Source organism: Cygnus atratus, chromosome 15 (genome assembly GCF_013377495.2).
Source record: "Cygnus atratus isolate AKBS03 ecotype Queensland, Australia chromosome 15, CAtr_DNAZoo_HiC_assembly, whole genome shotgun sequence".
Lineage (NCBI taxonomy): Eukaryota > Metazoa > Chordata > Aves > Anseriformes > Anatidae > Cygnus > Cygnus atratus.
In genome coordinates this window covers 12,965,653-12,986,222 of record NC_066376.1, presented here as the reverse complement: position 1 = coordinate 12,986,222, position 20,570 = coordinate 12,965,653, and the positions used below count along the sequence as shown (strand labels likewise).

Sequence of the window (20,570 nt, the reverse complement as noted above, 5' to 3'; positions counted from 1 at the left end):
AGGCTGCTGCGATGGGAAGCGCTTTTGGCCTTTTTCTGGGAAATTTGGTAATTGGTTTTTTTTTTGGTGGGCCATTTCTGGTGCGTGGCTGGGCTTGGAGGAGGCAAGAGACACTGAATGCTCTTCCTCCAGCTCTCCCAAAGCATTTCCCCGAGCTCCTCCCGGCATTTTGGGGCACACAGGGTGTGCGAGCTCTGCTCCTGCACCTCCCAGGACCCTCGAGGTCCTTGGCACCCATCGGAACGGAGACGCTGTTTGGCAGGGCTGGCGGCGGCTGCGGCCCCGGTGCCGGGCTGCTCTGTGCCGTGCCTGGGCGATGGCCCCTGCCGGAGCGATGCTCTTCACTCTGGAGAGATAGCGGGAGAGGAAGCTTTTGCAAACCAGCTGGTAGAAATCATGATATTTACCGGCTCACAGCTGAGCTTGGGAAAGGTATTTTTATAGCTTCACATGTTTTTTTTCTTTTATTTCTTTTTTTTCCCTTCCTGAACTTGTAAGCTGAATACTGTTTTGGTTTTTTGTTTTGCTTTGAAACTGCTTCGCAGCCAGATAAAAGCTGCTCTGTTTTCAGCTATCGTCCTCCGCTCCACAGCCCTTGTTACCTTTTAGCAGCACGAAGACAGTTTTGCGGAGGCTTGGCTGGAATTGGGAAGAGAGCGATGCCGCACGGCTCAGCTCCTCCAACTGTGCCTGGCTCAGGCAGCAGAAGGGCTTGCTGCTGCCTCTGGGCTGGTCCCAAACAGCTGAAGGATGTCACCGGGCACGGTGCGTGGTCCCTGCCGTGCCCCCTGCCTCCCCGGGCCCTCCCGAGCTCCTCTTGCTCCAGGGATGCTCTCGGGAGCAGGGGACACGTGGCAGCGGTGCCTTGGGGGGTGGTGGGGGGCGGCGTGGGGCGGGTGGCAGGGGTCGGCCGTGCCCCGTGCGGTGCCGTGGGGTCTCTGCTCCGCCGGGCACCTCCCTCGGTGGCTCTGCGTGATGTGCCGGGGGACCCGGTGAGGTGCGGGGCTGCAGCTGACGGCTGGGTAGCTTGGCCTGAGCGCGGGGCAAGAGCAGAAGGTCGGCTCGGGGTGGGTGTTCCCGAGTGTGAAGGGTGGATTTCTCAGCGATCCGTGCTGGCTTCGCAATTCACAGGGTCACCGGAAAAGCGGCAGTGACTCACGGCTGAGGTTTTCAGAGCAAACTCGGGTGTGATTCTCCAAGCACACCGATGCCCCGTGAAGGCTGCACTGCTCCTGGTCCCTGCGGCTTTGGTTTCCGAGGCTACCCGGGGGCTGTCACCCAGGCCCCAGCTGGGTCGCTGCAAGCTGGTCCAGGGAAGGGTTTCTCCCAGCAGAGGATCGCGCTGGGGGACTGCTCCTCCCAGCTCGTAGCATCTCTGGCTTTCCTGGATCCGGCTGGAACCTGTGCCGGTTTTTGAGGCCGGGTTGCTAAGTGACACCTCGGTGGAGGAGCTGCCTGAGCAGCGCTGGTGCAGCAGGAGCAGGCGCCGCTGCACGGGTGTGAGCTGGGGGCCCCGTGCCATAGCTGGGCTCCCCTGGTCCCCCGTCCCTTGTCTGGGCTCACCCCTGGGCTTCATCTCACCGTTCTCCCCCAAACCTTCAGCTTTGTAAGCTTCTGTTTCACGACAGATTTAGGGAATGGATTGACTGAGAGCATGCAGGGGAGTCGCTGAAAAGCAGCTGTGAAATTCTGGGCGGTCCTGCAGAAAGGGGGGAAACCTTTGGCTTCTCCACTGCTTTTCTTTCTTTTTTTTTCTTTTTCCTTTTTTTTTTTTTTTTTGAATTCTTGTTTGGCTTTTGGGGATAGGACCTAAACCGTACGAGGGCTGTGTCCCCTTGGAGCTTTGACACATCCTTGCACGTCGGGGCTGTGCCCGCGGTGCAGCACAGGAGCAGGCAGGCGAGGTGCGGGGCTCCCTGCCGCCTGCTCCCCTGCGGCTGCGGTCACTGCTGGGCACTGCCTGCACCTCCAGCCCGGCTCTGTGCCCTGCTCTCGTCCTCGTGTTCCCAGTTTTCGGCAGCTGTCTGACTCTGCACCCTGGGAGGAGGAGAATTAGCGCAGCATGGCTCTTGGGTTTCGCCCGTGAGCTGCTGGGGTTCAGAGCTGTGGCCAGGGGAGGCTTTGGAGCATCGCCGTCCTCGAACGCTTCCAGGAGCTGTGCTGGAGGTGACCTGCGAGTCGGTGATATTCACTTGGATTTGGGATTGTGAGAGCAATGGCTTGGGGTTATTTTCCCTCCTGTTTGTTTTCTCTGTTATGTTGCTGGCTTTCTACTGTGGCCGGCATGGGGATTTCTCCATCCTTTCCTTGGGTGAGGCAGAGGCTCTCTCTTCTCTCTTTTAAAATGAAAATAAACTGGGTCAGGCTGGGAGGTGGCTTTTTCCACACCAAAACAAACAGGGAGGAGAGGTTGGAGGGAAGCAGGTGCTGCTTGCAGGGTTCTGGCTTTCCCTGGGTGACTTGCGTTAGCCTTCTTTCTGCGCCTCCCTGCCCTTTATCTCTGCTCAGCCCTTTCACTCTCCTTCCCTGCAGTTCCAGCCACCGGAGAAGCCACCCAGTAAGGACACCACCAGTAAGGACATCGCTGGGAGGGAGGCACTGGCTGCAGCCCTGATTTGAGACGTGCTCTGCCTCTTTTTTCTCGTCACGGCGGCTGCTTTTGCTAGCTGGTGTGCTTTCAGGAAAAGCCTGGGGAAAGCAGCACCTGTGGCCCTGGGTGTCGTGGGCTGTGGCTCAGGTGGGGAGGGCGAAGCTGGGGCAGTTTGTGCTTCTGCCACCACCCTGTGCCCTGCGGCTGTCCCGGGGGGTGGCAGGGACCTGGCCCTGGTGCCTGTGCTCACATTTCCCCATCTGGCCATGGGCTGGGAGCGGCGGGGCCATCACTGGGCTCCTGCCTCAGCTTTCACATGCAGCCAGAAGGATTTTGCCACCCTTGTCAGGACTTGAGTATGTGCTCTCCTTCCTACCAAAACACCAAACAGCTGCTATTTATAGGCTGTAACAGCATTGATTATGGCTTTTCTAATTGAGCTTTACATTCCCATCAGGGATCTTTACTAATGGGATGTGGCATCCTTGATAACACAAAGCTCTGGAGCCTGCCCGGGAAGCATCCGTCGGTGCAACGTGACTTCCCGGTGGCAGGCATCGGGTCCTGGCTGGCAGCTGCTGCCGAGGCCGTTGTACACGGGGTGGCAGGTCCGCGGAGCTGGGCTGTGCTTGGGAATTCAAGTCAGATTTCAGAGAGAAACAGGTTTCTGGCTGCCAACTGAGTCTTTGCTCTTTCCGATATAAATCATTGTCTTCAGCTGCACAGCTTAAAAATATCCCCTCCAGGGGCATGGATTCTTCCCTTTTTACCCTCGTGCAGTCTGGGCGAGCGGCAGTGTAGGCACAAAGTCGTGTTAGCATTTAAAATGCTAATGCCACTCTGCAGTCGATGGGGCTATACGCAGGTGCATTTATAAAAGCACCGAGATTTACGTGCCAGAAAAAAAATATGTTTTGAACTCGGACAGAGCCCAGGGCTCGTTTCTGCGGCGCAGCAGTGTGCTAAGTTGCATCCCTTTTGTCTTGTGCCAGCGCGATGTGTTACCGTGAGAGCTACGTAGGTCTCACTGAAATAGGAACAGCTCGGGGTGCTGGTTCTATTCTCGCCTCTCCTGGCGTAGCTTGCTTTCATGTGGATGCGGGTGAAGCACAGGGAAGGGTTGGGGCGGAGGGCTGGCACGGTGCCGTCCCTGCGGCCGTCCCCATCCCCTCAGTGCTCAGTGACCGCTCTGTGGGGCCGGGCGGCATCGCCTGTGGATCCAGGGTGAATCCAACCAACGCCACCCCTTTGTAAACCTCCTGATGTGCCCCCCGGGTAGAGGCCTGGGTGCGAGGCCCCTGCCTTCCTGCCCTGCGTCCCGCGGGAGGCGGCTGCGGCTCGGCGCCTCGCCCGGCTCCATCACAGGGTCACGGAAGGGTTGAGGCCGTCGCTGCTTGCCCGTGAATCGCATCCGATGCCGACACCAGGCGGGCACCGCTGCCACATTTGTAAGGGAGTGAGAAACGATCATCGTAATAAATGGAGTGGTGACAGGCAGCCGCAGCGGGCCGGGAGCATTTGCACGATCGGCTCTCCCTGCGTGACCTTGAGGAGTCGCTCGGAGGAAATGGGATAAATTCAGTGCTGCGGGAAGGTGGGGTGCTGTCCCCACGGTCTGCACTGGCACCTCGGCCCCAGTCCTTGTGGTGCTCAGGGAGCACAGAGGAGGGCTGTGGGAGCAACCGCAGGGAAGGAAAGTTCATTTTGTAAGAAGAGACTGAAAGAGCCTCCTTTATCAGCTTGGAAAAATGCAGGAAAAAAGGGGATATGACTGCTGTATGACGGAAATTAATCGTGGGAGCAAGCACCGGAGAGGGAAAATAATTATTTAAGCTAAAGGTTAATATTGGCGCAAGAACAAATGAGTACCGCCTAGCTGAGAACTGAATTCCAGGTGGAAATTCAAAGTTCCTTCTCATTCAGCTCGAGATTTGGGAAGAGCCTTGTGCACGGAGGAGCCTTTCGCCGAGCCCCTTGGGGTGTGCGGGGAGCCCGGCGGGGCGCGTGCGGTGTGACAAGGAGGGGACAGGGCTGGGTGGCCGTGGGTGAGACCCTGCCACCCCTGGGTGGGACCTCTGCAGTGTGGCCTGGGCCAGCGCTGTCCCCAAGGACAGCATCTGGGGACTGTCCCTTGGGGGATGCTGCGGGATGGAGCTCAGCGAACAGGGAGCTGCTCCCTGGCTCCCTCCACCCCCCCAAAACTGGAGTACTCTGGCTTTTTGGAGGAAAACTTTGGCTTGTGGTCCCGCTGAGCACCTGGGCATGCAGCTGGGGCTCCCCGTTGCTGGCCTTGGTGGAGCTATATCCACAGAGACCTTGAGCTTGTGTTTGTACCCGCGTGGCACGAAGCCCCTGTCACCTCCGTGGGGCGTTCCCTGCAGCGTGCTCCACCTCGCTCCTCCGCACCTTCCTCGTGCGTGTCTGGGGCCCCCGGCGCTTCTCTACCACAAAAAGCATCAGCTGGCTTAGATGATACCCAGTGCCCTGTGGAGGTTTTATTCCCTTAAAAGCTTTTCGTATTGTTTCAGTCTTGAACCCTCTGGTTTGTTTATTTACTTACTTCTGACTGTCTGTGAGTTTCGAGGTGGGCTAGGTTGGAGGTGCTAAATGGTCAAAGTGCTGATTGTGGCTCGCAGCTCAAGATGCAAATCCTAATTGGAATGCCCCGGCGAAGGGAGAAGGTTTTGCTGAAATAGCAGCAGCTTTGCAAACTGGGAAGAACTGCGTGCTGTCAGTCCAGTGGCAGTGCTGTGCGTTACGGACGTGTCCTGCAGGGAAGGTCCTGGCTTGAAGGCAGCCGTTCCACCTGCTCCAATGCACGTACCCTCTGTTTTCTCCCCTGCAGGTCTCTGGACAGAAAGCTGCAGAGACCGCTCCTGGGGAAGTCCCGAACGCTGCCCAGCATCCCGCAGTCCCCGGTCCTGAGCAGGCTTCCCCTCCTTGACTCCACAGCATATAGGGAAGAGATGCCGGAGCAGAAGTCCTACAAGAAGCACTCGGCCTCTGATGGCCAGAAGGGCTGCACGGTCCCATCTGCTGGTGAGTGCCGGGGAGAGCTTTGTGCCTGTTCTGCCTGGGGGCCAGCAAAATTTTATCCAACGTGTCCTTGTTCTCCAGGGGTGCGAACAGCAAGGTAAATCCAGTCCCTGTCTGTGGGGGGTTTATCCTGCCTCAAAACCAAATGTTCTTGATGAGATTTTTTTTTTTGTCCACTTCTGAGCCTTTCTGAACCTGTTATTTAAACCTTCCCACCTTTTATTACACTGATGAAAAAAGCTGCATCGGGCTGTGAGAGCCCCTGGCTTGGGGGGTGATGCTCAGAGCGTCAGACCTGGGTCTCCTGGCCACACGCGAGCTGCTGCTCCGGGTTCCTCTGGCCTCCCCAACGGACCGAGGTGCCTTTCTTCTGCAGCATCGAGTGGCTTCAGGGCGCCCGTTGCTGGTCCCCGCGGGGAGCAGGGGCAGGGTGGCACTGCGTGGCTGTGCCGTGGTCCTGGCCCGGGGTGGGGGTTTGCTGTGGCAGATGCTCCCCAGCCTGGGGGCGTGCATTGGCCTTCATGTCAACAGAGGATTTTTTTACCGCGTTCTGCTCTTGTGCTGATCCTGATGAAATACTAATATGGTTGGACCAGCTGCTCTGAGCAAGTTTATTGGCAAAACTGTTGATGGGCAAAGTGTTTCACGCTTCTGGTGCCAGCAGAATCACGCTGGGGCCATAAGAACGATGGGGAAAGCGATTAGCACTGAAACAGAGATAAGGCTGGAGAGCCAGGGCTGACAATCCAGTGCAAAATAAAACCCTTATAAAATAGCTGCCGTCTACCAGCACTATTTGATTTTTTATTTCTTTAAAAAAAATTTTAAATCTAACCCCCTCGCTGTCAGATTGCTGCAAGCTCTACCAAGCAGAGCAGCTGTCCAAGCCATGGATTAATTTTAAAGCTCTGCAGACTGCGTTTCATTTCCTGGTGCTACTAATTCTCCCAAAAGAGCAGGTCTGGGCGTGGGAGGGAGGACCTGTGGAAAGCTCGTGTAGCTGCCTCCTGGGGACAGGAGGGATGGGGACACTTGGGAGTGGGTAGGTAACGGCAGGTAATTCTGTGCTTGGAATCAGAGGGCTCGTGCTACTCCGTGAGTCCTCCAAATCTCCTGGGCCACCAAGGCATGGTTTGCAAGGACAGACCTGAATGCGTAGTGGAGATCTGCGTCCTGGTAGAGGGCAAAAAGACGTGCCTACCAAGACTCGTGTGTGCAAGAGCAGCCACCGCGAAGGGCGCAGCACCTGCAGCAGGTCTCTGGCTGGTGTGCTGGTGCTTCCAGAGAGCTGTGCTGGAGGGGGAGGTTGGCGTGAGGCTGGGGGGTGACATCCCAGCATGAGCCAGACTGCAAACCCTGCCACCTTCTGCTGCCAATATCTCCTTTGACTTGCGCATGTCGAACAGCCACCCTAGAGCAGACTGGGCGCAGCCTGCCCTGCGCAGCAGTGTAGGGGAGGGAGCTGATTGCACCTACACCTGGTTAGGATGTTGCTTTATTTGTGGCTGGAAGGTGTCTAGGATGGTAGGAAGAGGAGTATGGAAATAGTTTGGAAGCTCCCTCCATAGCCAGAGCTGTAGATGAATGAATGAGTTGTTGTTTTCTATCCAGAACCTCCCAGGCTTTTTTTCTGGCTCCTTGACACTCAGGAGCTGCTAATTAGCTACTCATTAAGCCTATCAGCATGCTGTCATGAAGAAAAGATGCTTTTCTCAGCATTGCCTAGTTATTGTATCAGTCTCTCACAGCCTGGATCACAGTTTAGCAGCATTTACCTGTAATAGGCAGGGCTCAGACAACTTTAGTCTTGGAACAACAGACGGTGACTTAGGTAAATGCCAGAGCCCTGGCCTGACTTGCAGGGGTGCAGCATCTCTCTGGCTGCAGGGACTGTGCCAGTAGTGGAACGTGACATCTGGACAGGAGGACAAGAGCAAAGCACTGCATGGGCCAGAGGTTTACGGAGCCCTCTGTATGCTGGCGAGGAAGGGAGGGTTCCCCCAGCACCTGCCTTGCCCCAAACCACTGACCATTTGCTAGCATTGCGTTGGTGTCGCACTGCGAGCCTCGTGTGCTGGCAGCACAGAGAAACGCGCTGCCTTTCGCTTGCCACTCCTTATTCCGTGCCCATGGGAAGTCTTAGGGATGGGATCGAGAATTTTTTGCTGTTGCCCTCTCTTCTCTTCCTTCTGCAGCAGGACCCTGAGCTCGGAGCAGAACCCTGCAGTCAACTTCTCTAATACTCACCTGAGTGTTCTGGGTAGCCCACAAAGGCTGGAGGAGTGCCAGCCTTGCATCTCTGTTGAAGTCCAGCACGGGCACGTGGCCACCTCCTGAAACACCTTTGCTTGCCATGGTGCGCTTGCAGCAGGATGGCGGTGCTGGCTCCCTGCTCCTCTCCCTGCTGCTGTGCTGCTTGGTGAAGGGCGGGCTCTGACGCTGTAGCCTGGGACCTGGGCAACGTGCCACCAGCATGCGGCAGAGGAGCACGAGGCCCTTCTTCCACCAGGCCGCGAGTGCTGAAGAAAGCCTTGTGCCGCTCGCGGGGCTGAGTGCTCGGTCTGGCCGCGCTGAGCGCGTGGCATGGCTGGAGGGTCTGTGTTCTCGCTGCCCCTCCATCTTTCATGTCCTTCTGTCTCCCTAATGAATGCTTCAAGTCCAGAAAGAAGAAAGGGTTTGCAGCAGTCACAGTTGCCAAGCCCAGGAAGATGCTTTTAGTCTTTTGGAGGTACCCATTTTGCCAGGCGTAGCGCTGGGTGGTGGGAGGGTGGAAGATCACGAGGGTAGCTGGCCTCCAGCCTGCGGGCTTGCTCTTTCCCCTCCAGGGACTTCTGCTCTTGGTCTTTCCCTCTGACCTCTCCAGGCTCCGGGCTTCGTCACTGACTTACCTGCTTGGTAGAAATCAGGAACAAGCTCCTTCAGCATGTACAAAACCTTTTTGGGATAGATAAGGTCCCGACCTCCTCTGTGACACTTCCCTGTGCCCGGGGAGGAGGCACTGCACCCCTTACACCCGAGCAGGGGAGAAGTGGATCAGGAGATGAGGCGGATCAGGCTGGGTTTGGGTGAGCAGCTCTGCCTGTGCAGAGCTCAGCATGCAGCCTTGGTTGTCCTTGCTCCGGGGCAGCAAGTGGTGGCTGTGCCCAGCTCGCTGTGGGGCCAGGAGATGAGCTGGGGCAGAGGGGCCGGCTCCTTTGTGCGTGGTTTTGCTGCTGTCAGCGGCGTGTCTGCCCCGGCCCTCCTGCCTCGTCCCCAGGCGGTGCTGCCGTGCGGTGGCAGCTGGGATCTGGGCGCCGATTGACGTGTTTGCGCGTTGAATAATCACAGCTTTCAAACAGCAGTTCCTGTGTTGGATGAGTTGACATTTGGAGAGGAGCAGCAGCAGCTTATTAAAGTGAAAGCAGGGGTAAAGAGGAAAAAAAAAAACACAAAACGCTCCTAGGTAGTGATGTGCTCCGGGTTGCCTCTTTTTTGGCAGCTCTAATCGCTTCTTCTCCCTTGTCCTCTTGATTGTGCTGGTTTCTGCTCAGCGTGTCCCTGCCCCTGGGCAGGGCTCGCACCCAGGAGATGCCTTCACACCTGGAAGAAGCTGCAGGGGCTTGGGGAGCAGGGGTGGCTGTGAAAGCAGAGGCCAGCAGTCCAGCCTGCCTCTCGCTCCATGCGATGTAAATCCCACAGCCTTGCGAGGCAAACCAGACTTCACTGGCTGATTTCTGGCTGGTTTTCACCTTAGGGCCCTCACCTGCTTTCAGCTCTGGAAGGGTTTTGCTCCTCAGCCCTGGATTAGCAGGGTCACGATCATTTGTGCCTGGAGATGTTGGGTTTTTCAGAAAGCAAATAAAAACAATTTTGCCTCAGGAACAGGCTGTGGGAGGGCAGGGTTGTGAAGGCAACCCTGTGAAGTGCTCTTCAACCACCATGGCTAACAATTGGTCCGTTTTTATAATTGAGCAAGAGGGGTGTTTTTGCTAATTTATTATGGCTATCAAGAAGTGATTTGGGCTGGGAGGTGAGGAGCAGGGAAAGCTCGCTGTTTGCCAGGTGTGAGGACGGGATTGGCAACAAAAAGCAGGCAATATCCGAGCTGCTCGGAAAATAGCGGAGCAGTGATGTGGAGATGCTTACCCTCGTGCTTTGCTGTTTTCCCTTTTGTTGCAATAAAGTGCAGTCAGTCCTGTCGCAGAGCACCAGCCCTGCGTGCTCCGGGCTGTCCTCTCCCGTTCCCCACGGCAGAGCTCCGTGCCTGGGGGTTTTGTCTCTGGCACGGGTTTGCTGGTGCTGGGCTGTGCAGGTCTTGAGGGACCAGAGATCTCGTGTTTGGTCTCTGTTCCGCTGTTGATCTGCTCTTGGCCATGACATGGAGAGTGCTTTCTGCAGAAGGAGGTAACTGGAAATCCTTTTCCAATTTACGACGCTTCTGATGCCTCGGTTTCCCTATTCACGAAGTGAAATTTATTATAGTTACCAATTGCAAAGCATGTGAATACCTGCAGGAGAGGGCTTTGATGCAGGTATGTAGGATTCAACTGTGCAGTTCTACTGCAGGAATTGTATTCCTTTTAGAAAATAAAACTAGGACATTCTCTCTTAACGTGGGATGTCTTGTTGAATTTGGGGTGATGGAGAATGAGTGAGGTTTTTGTGTTCTTTACAAGTGATCCTTTCAAATGTATGACCCTATTAGAATTAAATAATAGGAAGCTTTGAAGTGTTCTTCTGAACCCCGTGTGTGGCAGCACCCATCCCTCGTAGTCCCATGGTGCGCTGGCAGAGCGTGGGTACGGCGTGGGTGGAGGCGGCCTGGGGCGGACATCTCTGCCTGCACCCCTTCTCTGGGCTGCAGGGGGACACAACCCAGGGATGGCCACAGCTCTGACGGGGCGGCGTGTCCCTCTGTCCCCAGGGGAGGCCTGGCGGCTGGAGGACGACTGCATGGACCCCCCCGGGGATGCCCAGCTGCAGCCACGGCTCCGCACGGCGGTGGAGGACGCCCCGTTCAGCCACTTCCGCACCCGCTCCTTCTACATGCGGAAGAGCCTGTCGGTCGACAACCACCTGGGGTCCCTGGGCTACGCCGTCCACCCGGCGGAGACGAAAGCCGAGCGCGTCAGGACCAAGCTGCGGCGGCAATTCGTGAGTACTCGGGGCGCCGCGTCCCTCACCCGTGCTGAGTGGGTTCACAGAAACACCGACGTGTCACGGAGCTGGTTTTATGTAAAGCATTACCGAAACAGCAAAGAGGTCTCTCCAGCTTGGTGGAGCAGATAGCTGCGTCGGCTCCAGTTTGCCCACGCTGTGCCAGGAGGCCAATTGGCCCTGCTGTGGGCAGGCTTTGTGGTTCCCGTCCCCGCCGTGCTGCAGGCTCGCTGTAACAGCGGGGCTCGCGCTGGCTCAGGTGGCTGCTGCTCGGCCGGGCGATATGGAAATCTCATTACACCTCGGGACACTGCTGTTCAAAATACAAAACAGGGTTGAAAGCCTAAAGGAGTTTGCACTCTTAGCCTTGGCCGCTGGCAATTTGGTCTTTCCAGGGGTTTGCCTCATGCCAGCAGAGGGGTGTGGGAGGAGGCTGCACTTGCAGGGAGGGCAGCGAGGCAGCCCCGACACCCTGGGGCAGCCCAGCCTCCTCCAGCACCTCGGAGCATCCTGGGGCCGGATCAGGTGCCTCACGCTCCCTGATCAATGTTTAATGGGCTTTGCGTCTCCTCTTTCCCAGAGATACTCGATACAGGGATTCGTGTGGCCTTCCTGCCTCGTTACTGTCCTTGGGGTTGTAATGAGGGCTCAAGTGTCCCCACCCTGAAAAGCGCTCGGTGTTGGTTGGAAATGGATGAGGGCGCTCATACAATGGGAGCAGAGTGGGGACCGGGCACCCATGCAACCCAAAGTGCTGTTGGGAACCGTCAGCCAAGGCTGGCGGTGCTCACCCTGCCGTAGGGCTTGGACCTACACAACGCATCTTTTGGAAGCCCCGCTCCCGGAGCTGCTGACTTTCCTGCAGCCTAGAGGAAATCCCCTCCTCCCTGGGCAGGGATCTTGGTCGTGGCTGCTGCTGCCTGCCCGTGGCAGGGAGTTTGGGGGAGCTGGCTGGGACCCCGGCGCTGTGAGTGGCCCCAGGGACCCATCTCTGCGGGTGTGGGAAGCAGTGGCAGCATCCCAGGGAGGAAACGAGCAGCAGCGGGACGGGGCATCCGAGGAGCTGCCCAACGAAGTCGGAGGTGTTTCGGGTGAGGCAGTCCTGCTGCGGGGTAAGGAGCGGATACCTGCTTTCTCGGGCTTTGAGCCCGGATCTGCAGCCCACCTGCCTGTGCTCTGGCAGCTCTGAGTGTCGTCTGCGGATGGCTCTCTCTGGCCTCTGACTTCGTGAGGGTTTTTGCCAGTCAGTTTTGGGGACCTTTAGCTCTCCGTGGTGCACCCATGGAGCTGATTAATGTTGTCCATCAAAGAGCAGAGCAGAGGTTTTGTAGATTTTCTTTTTATTGGTGTGTCATTTCTGGTTTAATAGCTGAAAGACGTTGTTGCCATAGGCTCAGCCATGGGCTGTGACCTTGTCAGACCTGCTGAGAAAAGCAGACTCATCCTACCTGTACAGGGCGTGAGCAGGGCTCTTTGAAAGGGCTGGGCACCCCCCATGCAGCTGGAGAGCCAACGTTTCACGTTCAAAGTAAAGGTCCTGCCAACTGGGGAAGGTGTTTTAAAGAAGAGGTGGGCTAGCACGGGGCTCTGTGGCCTCCCAAGGTCTGCTCGTGCCTTTCCTTGCTGGCGTCGGTGTGGTTTCGGGGCTCATGCTCAGCCCTCACCCCCGGCATGACGCCCGCTCTGCCCTGCGGAGGAATTTGGGCCAGGTGTGCACTGCCCTCCTCGTGCACAACAGGGCATTTACGGGAGAGAATGTGATCTGTCTTTTCTGCAGCGGCTCACCTGGGACCTTCCCTGAAAGTCCCTGTTTAAAGCTTGGTTCATTTTTCAGGGCTGTAGCACTTACCCAGCTCGTAGACTTAAATTCCCAGCTTCGCTCTTCCCCTGCTGACAGCCTGAGCTGTCTCGGGGCTTGCATCCCTGTGCCTGCGGGGGTGCGGGATCTTTTCCCTTCTCTGCTGGTGATGGGGGGAGCCCCTAAAGCCGTGCCCGGGGCCCACCCCTAGGAGCCGTCCCGGCGATGAGCCGCATGCTGTCTGCGGGCAGCCTGGTGCGGGACGGATTTCCCCGAGCCGTGTCGCCGGTGGCATGTCTGCGGTCCCGCTGCTGGCATGTGACGGGTTTGCACGTACAGATTGCTTGGATTTGCATAATTTGAATTTTAAATGAATTCCAATTTTTGTGATTGTCAGAATGAGTTTTCTTTCTAATGAGCCTTTCCATTTCACTCCTGTAAGGCTAGCGACGTTGGCAAAGTCTCTGCCTTCGAGAAAGGGAAGCGTTTGCTGGCTTCTGACAGCCGTCTGTCACGGCTGCTGTGCCCCCCCTGTTCTGGGGCTGGGAAGGAGCGGTGAAGGAATTTCAGCAGCGTCCCCCCCGGCTCGGGGGGGCTGCCAGCCTGGCCTCTCCCCGCCTCGAGCTGGGGCTGTGCCGGGACCTTGTGCCCGCTGCTTGCGGGCGATGGCCAAGGGGTGTCCTGCAGCCTCGAGGAGCAGGGATGGGACCTTCCGTGGTCACCCTTGCCCCGTCTGTCTGGGAGGAGGAGGGTGCCCGAGGCCGATGCTGCGTTGCTGCCGCGGTGAAGCCCTCCCTGAGTGCGCAGGAGCCCCGGTTGTTCGAGGCAGAATTAAACCCATCAAACTCAGCGTCAGCCTCATGGAGCATTAAAGGAGGTCAGCCAGGACTGAGTCCCTGTAAGTGATGACTGCTAGGGCAGTCACTGCAGATTAAAGGAGGCCTTTGAGTGAATTTGTGTTCTTTCTTTCCCCCTGGATCTTGACGTACTGTGCCTAGGCCAATCGCTCTGGTATTGCCTGCTGACAGTTAGACATTGTAATGAACCCCGTTAAGCTGACGGCGCAGACCCCTCTGCTCCCTGGAGGAAGAGCTGGCAGCACGCGGGGTGCTGGCACGTCGGCCGATGTCTTGTGAGCTAGGTTTGCAGCTGCTATCTCTGCTAACACCCCTGCTCCTCCAAGGCTGCTGCTCTTCGCACCGGGCTGTGCGGGGGCAGCGGGGGGCTCTGTCTTCGCTGCCGCTGCCGCAGCTCAGCGCTCCTGCTTGCTTTGATTCCTGCATGTCTCAAGTAGGCAAGACTTTTCAAGTAGGTTGTGTTGTTTACCTCTTCTTATGCGCTGACTTTTTTTTTTCTTTTTTAATTATTACTTTTGTACAGTATTTTTTTCCAGGCAGTCATTCTGTTGCTAGATGTCTCCGTGCCCTCCAGGAAAGGCTTAGAGCCCTGTTTGTCTTGGGAGCTCTGCTGATGAGTCGAGCAGAGAGAATGCTTGCCTTACAAACCTGGTAATCACAGAACGGCCTGGGTTGGAAGGGACCTTAAAGATCACCTGGTTCCAACCCCCCTGGAGGTAACGTGGAGAAGACTAAACAAATGGTCGGGGCTGGTAATGAGAGGTAGTGAGGAAAGGAGCTTCTTCGTGGCAGAAACCTGATCAGATGTGGGGCTCACCGAAGTTACGAGCAGTGCCTGAGCTGCTGGAGGAGGCAGGTACCGTCTGTCTGACATGGACACATCCAGATTTTCCCATTCCCTTGGAATTATGATCGGTTCAGAACCTCCTTCCTTTGCTGCTGGACACTGCGGTGATGTTGGGTGGAGTGCAGGGCTCTGCACAGGAGCCTCCTCACGTCAGAGCAGCGAGGAGTCCTGGTTTCAGAGCATTCGGGGGCTTGCTTGGGTCTGTTGGGTGTGACTGGAACTGGAGGCTCTGGTACGATGCCTGTGGGGAAAGCAGAGTCAGACCTGGCCCTGCTCTAATTCCACTGACATCACTGAAACTCTCCTGGTTGCTTTATTTTATTTGGTTCTGTTCTGACACGGCTACAGAGCCACTTGCTCTCTCATAGCTGATTCCACAAAATGTTAGCAAACAGCCGACTGATGTTTGTGCCCTGTACTTCAGCGTAACAAAAAAAAAAAAAGGGGGGGGGGGGAAGGCTGGAGCCATACAACAAGCAGGTCAACTGTGTTAGTGAAGAGGCTGAGTAAAGCAGCAGGCGTTGAGCTGCATCTACGCACACGCTGTCCTCAGCTTTGCAAAGCACAATGGTAGTGTCTGTCTCAAGGAGCTAAATGCGAAGGTAGATGAGAAGCACGCTGCATCATCTCGTGGTGCGGAACCGTACCCTGGCAGATTGCTCACTTGCTGACTATTGTTCATTGATGAGTATTCAGGAAAAAAAACACCCCACAAACCTAATAAATAATGTGACACTTGTGCCGGATAGCAGCTTATTCACTGAGTACAACCGGCAGCAGAACAATCCCTGGTAGCAGGCACTGAGGGGGAGCCCGTGCGTGAATCACTCGGCTTTGCAAGCGAGCACGGGAGCGAACCAACGCTCCTGCTGATAAACAGGAGCAGGGCACCACGAGGTGCACCCTGCTCGTTTCTTTGACAGATCCCTCAGCACAGTCCAAGAATGTATTCTGCACCTTGGGCATTTGGTATCAAATTCTGATTACTCTGATGCATACGAATGCAAATGCCTTGGAGAGCTCGTCTGTGACAGGAACGATAGGCAAATAATTTCCTTTCCTCCCAGCTTCCGATGTCATGCTAAGGCCCAGCACTCCCTGCCTCTGCGCTGTCACGTCCACCTGGCTCTGCCAGCCCTTCCCAGCTGCTCCGTGGACCGCTTCAGGATTGTTCCCCGTTGCGCAGGAATGCTTTTAGCTCACTTTCCTCTTGAGCGGAGGCTTGTTCTGTTCATCCCTTCCCACGCCACTGGCCCTCCCCAGGGCTCTCCGTGCATATTGGGAAGCTTCATCCCAATGCATGCGAGGGCTGGGTATCTCGGAGGCATTGCGTGGTGCTCCAGGAGGATGGCTGGGTGGAGAAGGGGTGGGCGGATGCAGCCTAACTGCCTTCACCCCAATCCGCCTTCCTTTGCGTTATCCGGTACATGAAAGGCTGGATCTGGGCATGTTGGGATGTTTTACTGTATGCTGAACATCCCTGAAGCAGAGAAACACAAAGCACTGATACCATTTGCATCCTCTCCCAGGCACTACAGCAGTGGCACAGACGAGCTCTGCTGCGCTGAAGGGCTTTTGATCTGCTTGTGTAAATGCGACTCTGATGTTCGGGAGGGGGAACTTTGCTTATTGTTGCCAGCCCCCACTCTGTGCTGGTTACCTGCTTACAGTGGGATCTGGGGGCTGATTTCAATAAAGTTTATAAAGACGTATTTTTCTTGTTTTAAATACCCAAAATGTGGGGCATTAGAAGTCATTGTGTTTCTGGAGCCACGTCTATCTGGCATGTGAACATCAGCCTAATGCTGCTGATTCCTAAACTGTGTTCAGCTACTGCTTTGTGCTTAACTTCGTAATCTCCCTTTCATTTTTGCGCTTAGTGGTGAATTTTCTGTGGGAATAGGAAAAAGAAAATTAAATCCAAGTATCACGCAAGGCAGGATGGCCAGATGCACTGCTAGCCCGCCAGGGCCGTGCAGGGCTGCGGTGTTTGCTCCAGGAGCTGGCGTAGTTCCTGCTCCAGCCCTGCCCTGCACCTGGTTTTCCCTGCTCCCATGCAGGGACCATGGGTTCGTGGCTGACTTTTTTTGGCCAAAGCCAGCATGTGAGCCTGGAGATGTTCCAAGCCGTGCCAACAACGCTGGCAGTAGCGGAGAAGACCCTGCAGGAAAGCAGCGAGTAACCACGCAGCGCTCCGTGCACTGGAGGCGTGACGGCTTTGCAGAGGGGCAGGTGAAGGTGCTGTAATCGTTTGCCCCCATCGTCTGCAGTATTTGGTCAATGCTAACACACGGCACGCTGCAGGCTCCTGAAAGCTTGCAAACACCAGCTCGGTCCTTCTTGGGTGCCAAAACCCAGTGGAAGAAGCGAGGGGGCAGCGTGACCACTGCACGAGCACCTGTGGTGTGCAGACGTGGCATGAGGATGATTCCTCTGCCCTCCGCTCTGCAAACCCTGGCTCCCAGACCCGCCGCCATGAGAAAGCTCAGCGCACCCATGGGGTGGGCACGTGGATAGTGCCCAGTTGTGTCAAGCATTTACGGCCTGGCGGCAAACAGCGACTTCACCAGCAAACCTCTGCTGGCCTTGGGGACCTGTAGGCACAACAGGAGTGCGTGCTCCCTCCTCAAAGGAAGGTGTGAATTGGGGTGGCAGGGAGATTTCCCAGGTTTCTGAAAGGGGGAGTACCCAGCAGTTTGTCTCTTAAACCTATTCATTGATATTTGTTTAATGCTTAATGTAGGACAGAAACACCTGGTGTTTGTAAATTGCCTGTAGGGAGTTTCTTCTGGTAGCTGGAAGTGATTTGAGAACTCCCAAGTGGGCAGTGAGTCTTTCGGGGGTGTGAGAGTATGGTCTTTGATGGTGCCATAAAAGAGGAGAGTGGTAGGTCCCTGTGCTCGGCAATGGAAAGTGTTTATTGCTGGGACAGGTTTTGGTTTGAATATTGCCATTCTGCAGGTGGGATGTTAGCGTGAGCTTTGTACCTCGCCTCAGGGCTTTTAGAAGAGCAAATGCAGATTGGATTTGGTCCTAACTTGGGTCTGTCCGCGTATTTCCAGCAAAATGCTAGGAAATAACCTCGAGATTAAAAATACAGCACCCACAATTAAAAAGAAAAACCAAACCTCAATTTCCCTGCAAACCCATAGTGTTTGCTCCCTCTGCTGGCTCTGCATTGAGACGGAGCAGCCCAGGCTGAGCTGGCAGAGGGCAGGGGGGTGCTGGAGGGGGCTGCGGGTGGGCATGTGCTGACCTTCCAGCAGCAAAAGCGCAGACCCAAATGGGGGAGCGGCAGGGCTGGGGCGGAGGAAGCCGAGTCCTTTGCCAGCTTCCAATTTTACTCCGCTTCTCAAAGCTAGACTTGCTAAAAATGTACACTGCCTCTTTTGGTATTTAAAGTTGGTGTGAAAAAAAGGCTCTTCAAAAAAGCGAGGTGTTATTTTGTGGGTCGGAGCGTTCCTCGGTGGGTGCTGCAGCCTGGGCTGGGCACCTGCTGCAGAGGGAGCTGGGGACGGGTCGGGTCGGCCACCGCTGTCATTGCAGTGGCACGAACGGCTGTTGCCCTGGTGTTGGTGCCTGCAGGGATGCCACTCGATTTTCCCATTCCCCAGGAAAAGCGCTGGAGAGGAATGAGGCTGACAGGCAGAGCAGAGCCTTCAAAATATCCCCTTTCTTTAAAAAGCAACCGCTCACCCTTGCTGAGCACATGAAGACTGGTGCTGGCAGGGCTGGCGCAGGGGCAGGTAGGCGCTGGTCAGGGTGGGGAGGCCCTCTCCATGTCGCAGCTTCTGCGCCTGCCTTTGGCTGGCTGTCCCCTGCCGATGACCGTGTGATGGTGACAGGGGTCACGCAGCCCCCACCCAGGTTTGTCCTGACCTCCGTGTCCAGCCGCAGCAGTCCTGGCAGCCTGGGCTGTTCTGTTGGTTCCAAAGTGCAGAGCTGGGTATTTTTTGTTACCCTAATTTATTTTTCTTCCCATTTCTTGGACTCCGTGGTTTGCCAGTTAGAATGGCTTTGTGATTATGGGTCTCTGGATCCCAGCCTGGTCACTGCTCAGATCAGGTGGAGCAGATCACATCTCCTGCTGATCGTGAGGCTTCTTGGTCCTCCTGTGGCCCTTCTTCACGTTTTCATTGTGCCCACGAAGATGTGCTCCTTTCTTCTTCCTTTCAAGCTCTCTTGCTGTTGTTTCCCCAGATACAAGACAGCAAACCTGGTTGCTGCAGTCTGGCTTCATGCAGTTCGGAGCTCACAGCCTGCAGGTTTTGGGGTCTGAGATGTGTCCCAGATCCTCGATGAAAAGGGGCAGCTCTTTGAAAAGTACCTTCCCTGTAAGCAGATTCATGCAGTGAGATGCCTGTGCCCGGACAGGACCCTTTCGGACATCGTTGTGGTTTCGTGGGGACTCAAGCATCTGGCAGGTGGGTGCAGCTGCATTACGCCTCCCATTTCTGAGCGCGGGGACCTGCTGCTCTCCTGGTTTGTGGCACCCTCAGAGATTGTGCTCTCATGCCCCTGAAAGCCTCACTGCCCAGTCGGGGGTCTCAAATCGCTTCCAACCACCAGAAGAAACTTCCCACGGGCAATTTACAAATTAGGGCTGCGAAGATGATCAGGGGTCTGGAGCAGCTGTCGTATGAGGACAGGCTGAGAGAACTGGGCCTGTTTAGCCTGGAAAAGAGAAGACTGAGGGGAGACCTCATCAGTGTGTATAAATATCTGAGGGGAGGGTGTCAGGAGGATGGAACCAGTCTCTTTTCAGTTGTGCCCCCCGAGAGGACGAGAGATAATGGGCACGAACTGAAGCACAGGAGGTTCCAGCTCGATATGAGGGGGCACTTCTGTACTGGGAGGGTGACAGAGCACTGGGACAGGTTGCCCAGGGAGGTTGTGCAGTCTCCTTCCCTGGAGATATTCAAAACCCACCTGGATGTGATCCTGCGCAACATGCTCTAGGTGATCCTGCTCGGCAGGGGGTTGGACTGGGTGATCTTCAGAGGTCCCTTCCCACCTCGGCCAGTCTGTGGCTCTGTAACTGGGAGCAACTTGGAGTAGTGGCTGTGTGCAGGTGGCACTTGCCGTGTGCTGGGTGCCGTGAGCTGGGGATGGCACAGCCTGCCTGGGGATGCTCAGGGCAAGGTAGCAGTGTGCTGCCAAGCTCGCTTTTCTGTTAGAAACCAGGCAGCACCAAGAGATGCTGGGGTGCCGGGGCACGGGTGCAGTAGCGGTGCTGTGCTGCAAGAGGTCTCTGCAGCACTGTGCTTCAGCACGCTGGTGCCTGCCACTGAGCAGCAGCTCCTCTGGCTGCTCCGACCCTTCCTCCCCCACCTCTGGAAACTGGGATTTGTTTTACCCATCCTTTTGCTCACTGGAGGGGTCTTTCTTGCCACCTTCGCATCCTCACGTTCTCGTGTCCGAGCGCAGCAAGGGTGGCTGGGGAGGGCAGCGGTCACGTCTGACTGTTCGTCATTGAGGAGTGGTGCTGGGCTCTGCTGCTTCGTGTCTGCTCATCCCTGCAGCAGCACCTGGAGCAGAGCTCGGCTCTTTGCTGCCAGCTGCTTTCCAGCAAGAGCTTTGAGGGTGGGAGCACGGCAGCACGGCACCGGTCCCACCTGGGCGCATTCAGCCACTGCTGCCTGCAGCCAGCCTGTCCTTGGTGCAGCGGGTGCGCAGGGGCCAGCACCTAATTTAGGGCTTTTTACGTGCTTTGCTTGGCTGAACCTCAGCAAGTGGCTTTGGGGATGGCGCAGACCAGAATCTCTCTCAATAGAGTTTTGTTTTTTTTTTTTCTTGCAAAAACCCTGCCTTAGCTGTCGGTGCCTCCTGCGCTTGCAGCTCCCATGGGAGCTGGGCAGGGGCAGCACTGACCTCCAGCCCCAGCCCCTGGGCTGGGCGAGCAGTTCCCCTGCAGCGTGAGGGGCAGGACAGCAGGCACCCTGCTTCGGCGGCTCCTCGCGTTGCTGGCACCTGTGGAGGAGATGGAGTTCCTAATTTCCATTGCCATGCATGTCTCCTTTCCGCTCCGTGCACAGGCATCCTGGCACGTGGGAATACTCTGGGCGACGCGAGGTGTCTTGGTGCAGGCTGGAGCTGGGTCAGCTCCTTGGGCAGAGGTGCTGGAGGAGGGCAGGGGGTCTCGTGGGGACACGCCGCCAGCCTGCTGGGGAGGGGAGAGCTCTCTGCCCTCGCTGGGGCACACGGTGGGCTCTCCATGGGCACTACTGCTGGCGGAGAGGCCGGTGGTGATGTCCGAAACCTCCCTGGAAGCACAGTGAAGCGGGGTCCGGGGAGGGACCTGGCAGC

At 56.4% G+C, this 20,570-nt stretch overlaps 1 protein-coding gene across 3 annotated transcripts in view; it reads left to right on the top strand.

Annotated features, from left to right (window-relative positions):
- The window catches only part of LOC118249198 (ankyrin repeat and fibronectin type-III domain-containing protein 1-like), a 201,571-nt gene that overhangs the window by 53,220 nt on the left and 127,781 nt on the right, over positions 1-20,570 (top strand). For all 3 annotated transcript variants that reach the window (XM_035548925.2, XM_035548926.2, XM_050713784.1), the window contains 2 exons: positions 5,436-5,629; positions 10,530-10,759. In XM_035548925.2, coding sequence (XP_035404818.1) covers positions 5,436-5,629; positions 10,530-10,759 — 424 coding nt within the window. The remainder of the gene's footprint in view (positions 1-5,435; positions 5,630-10,529; positions 10,760-20,570) is intronic.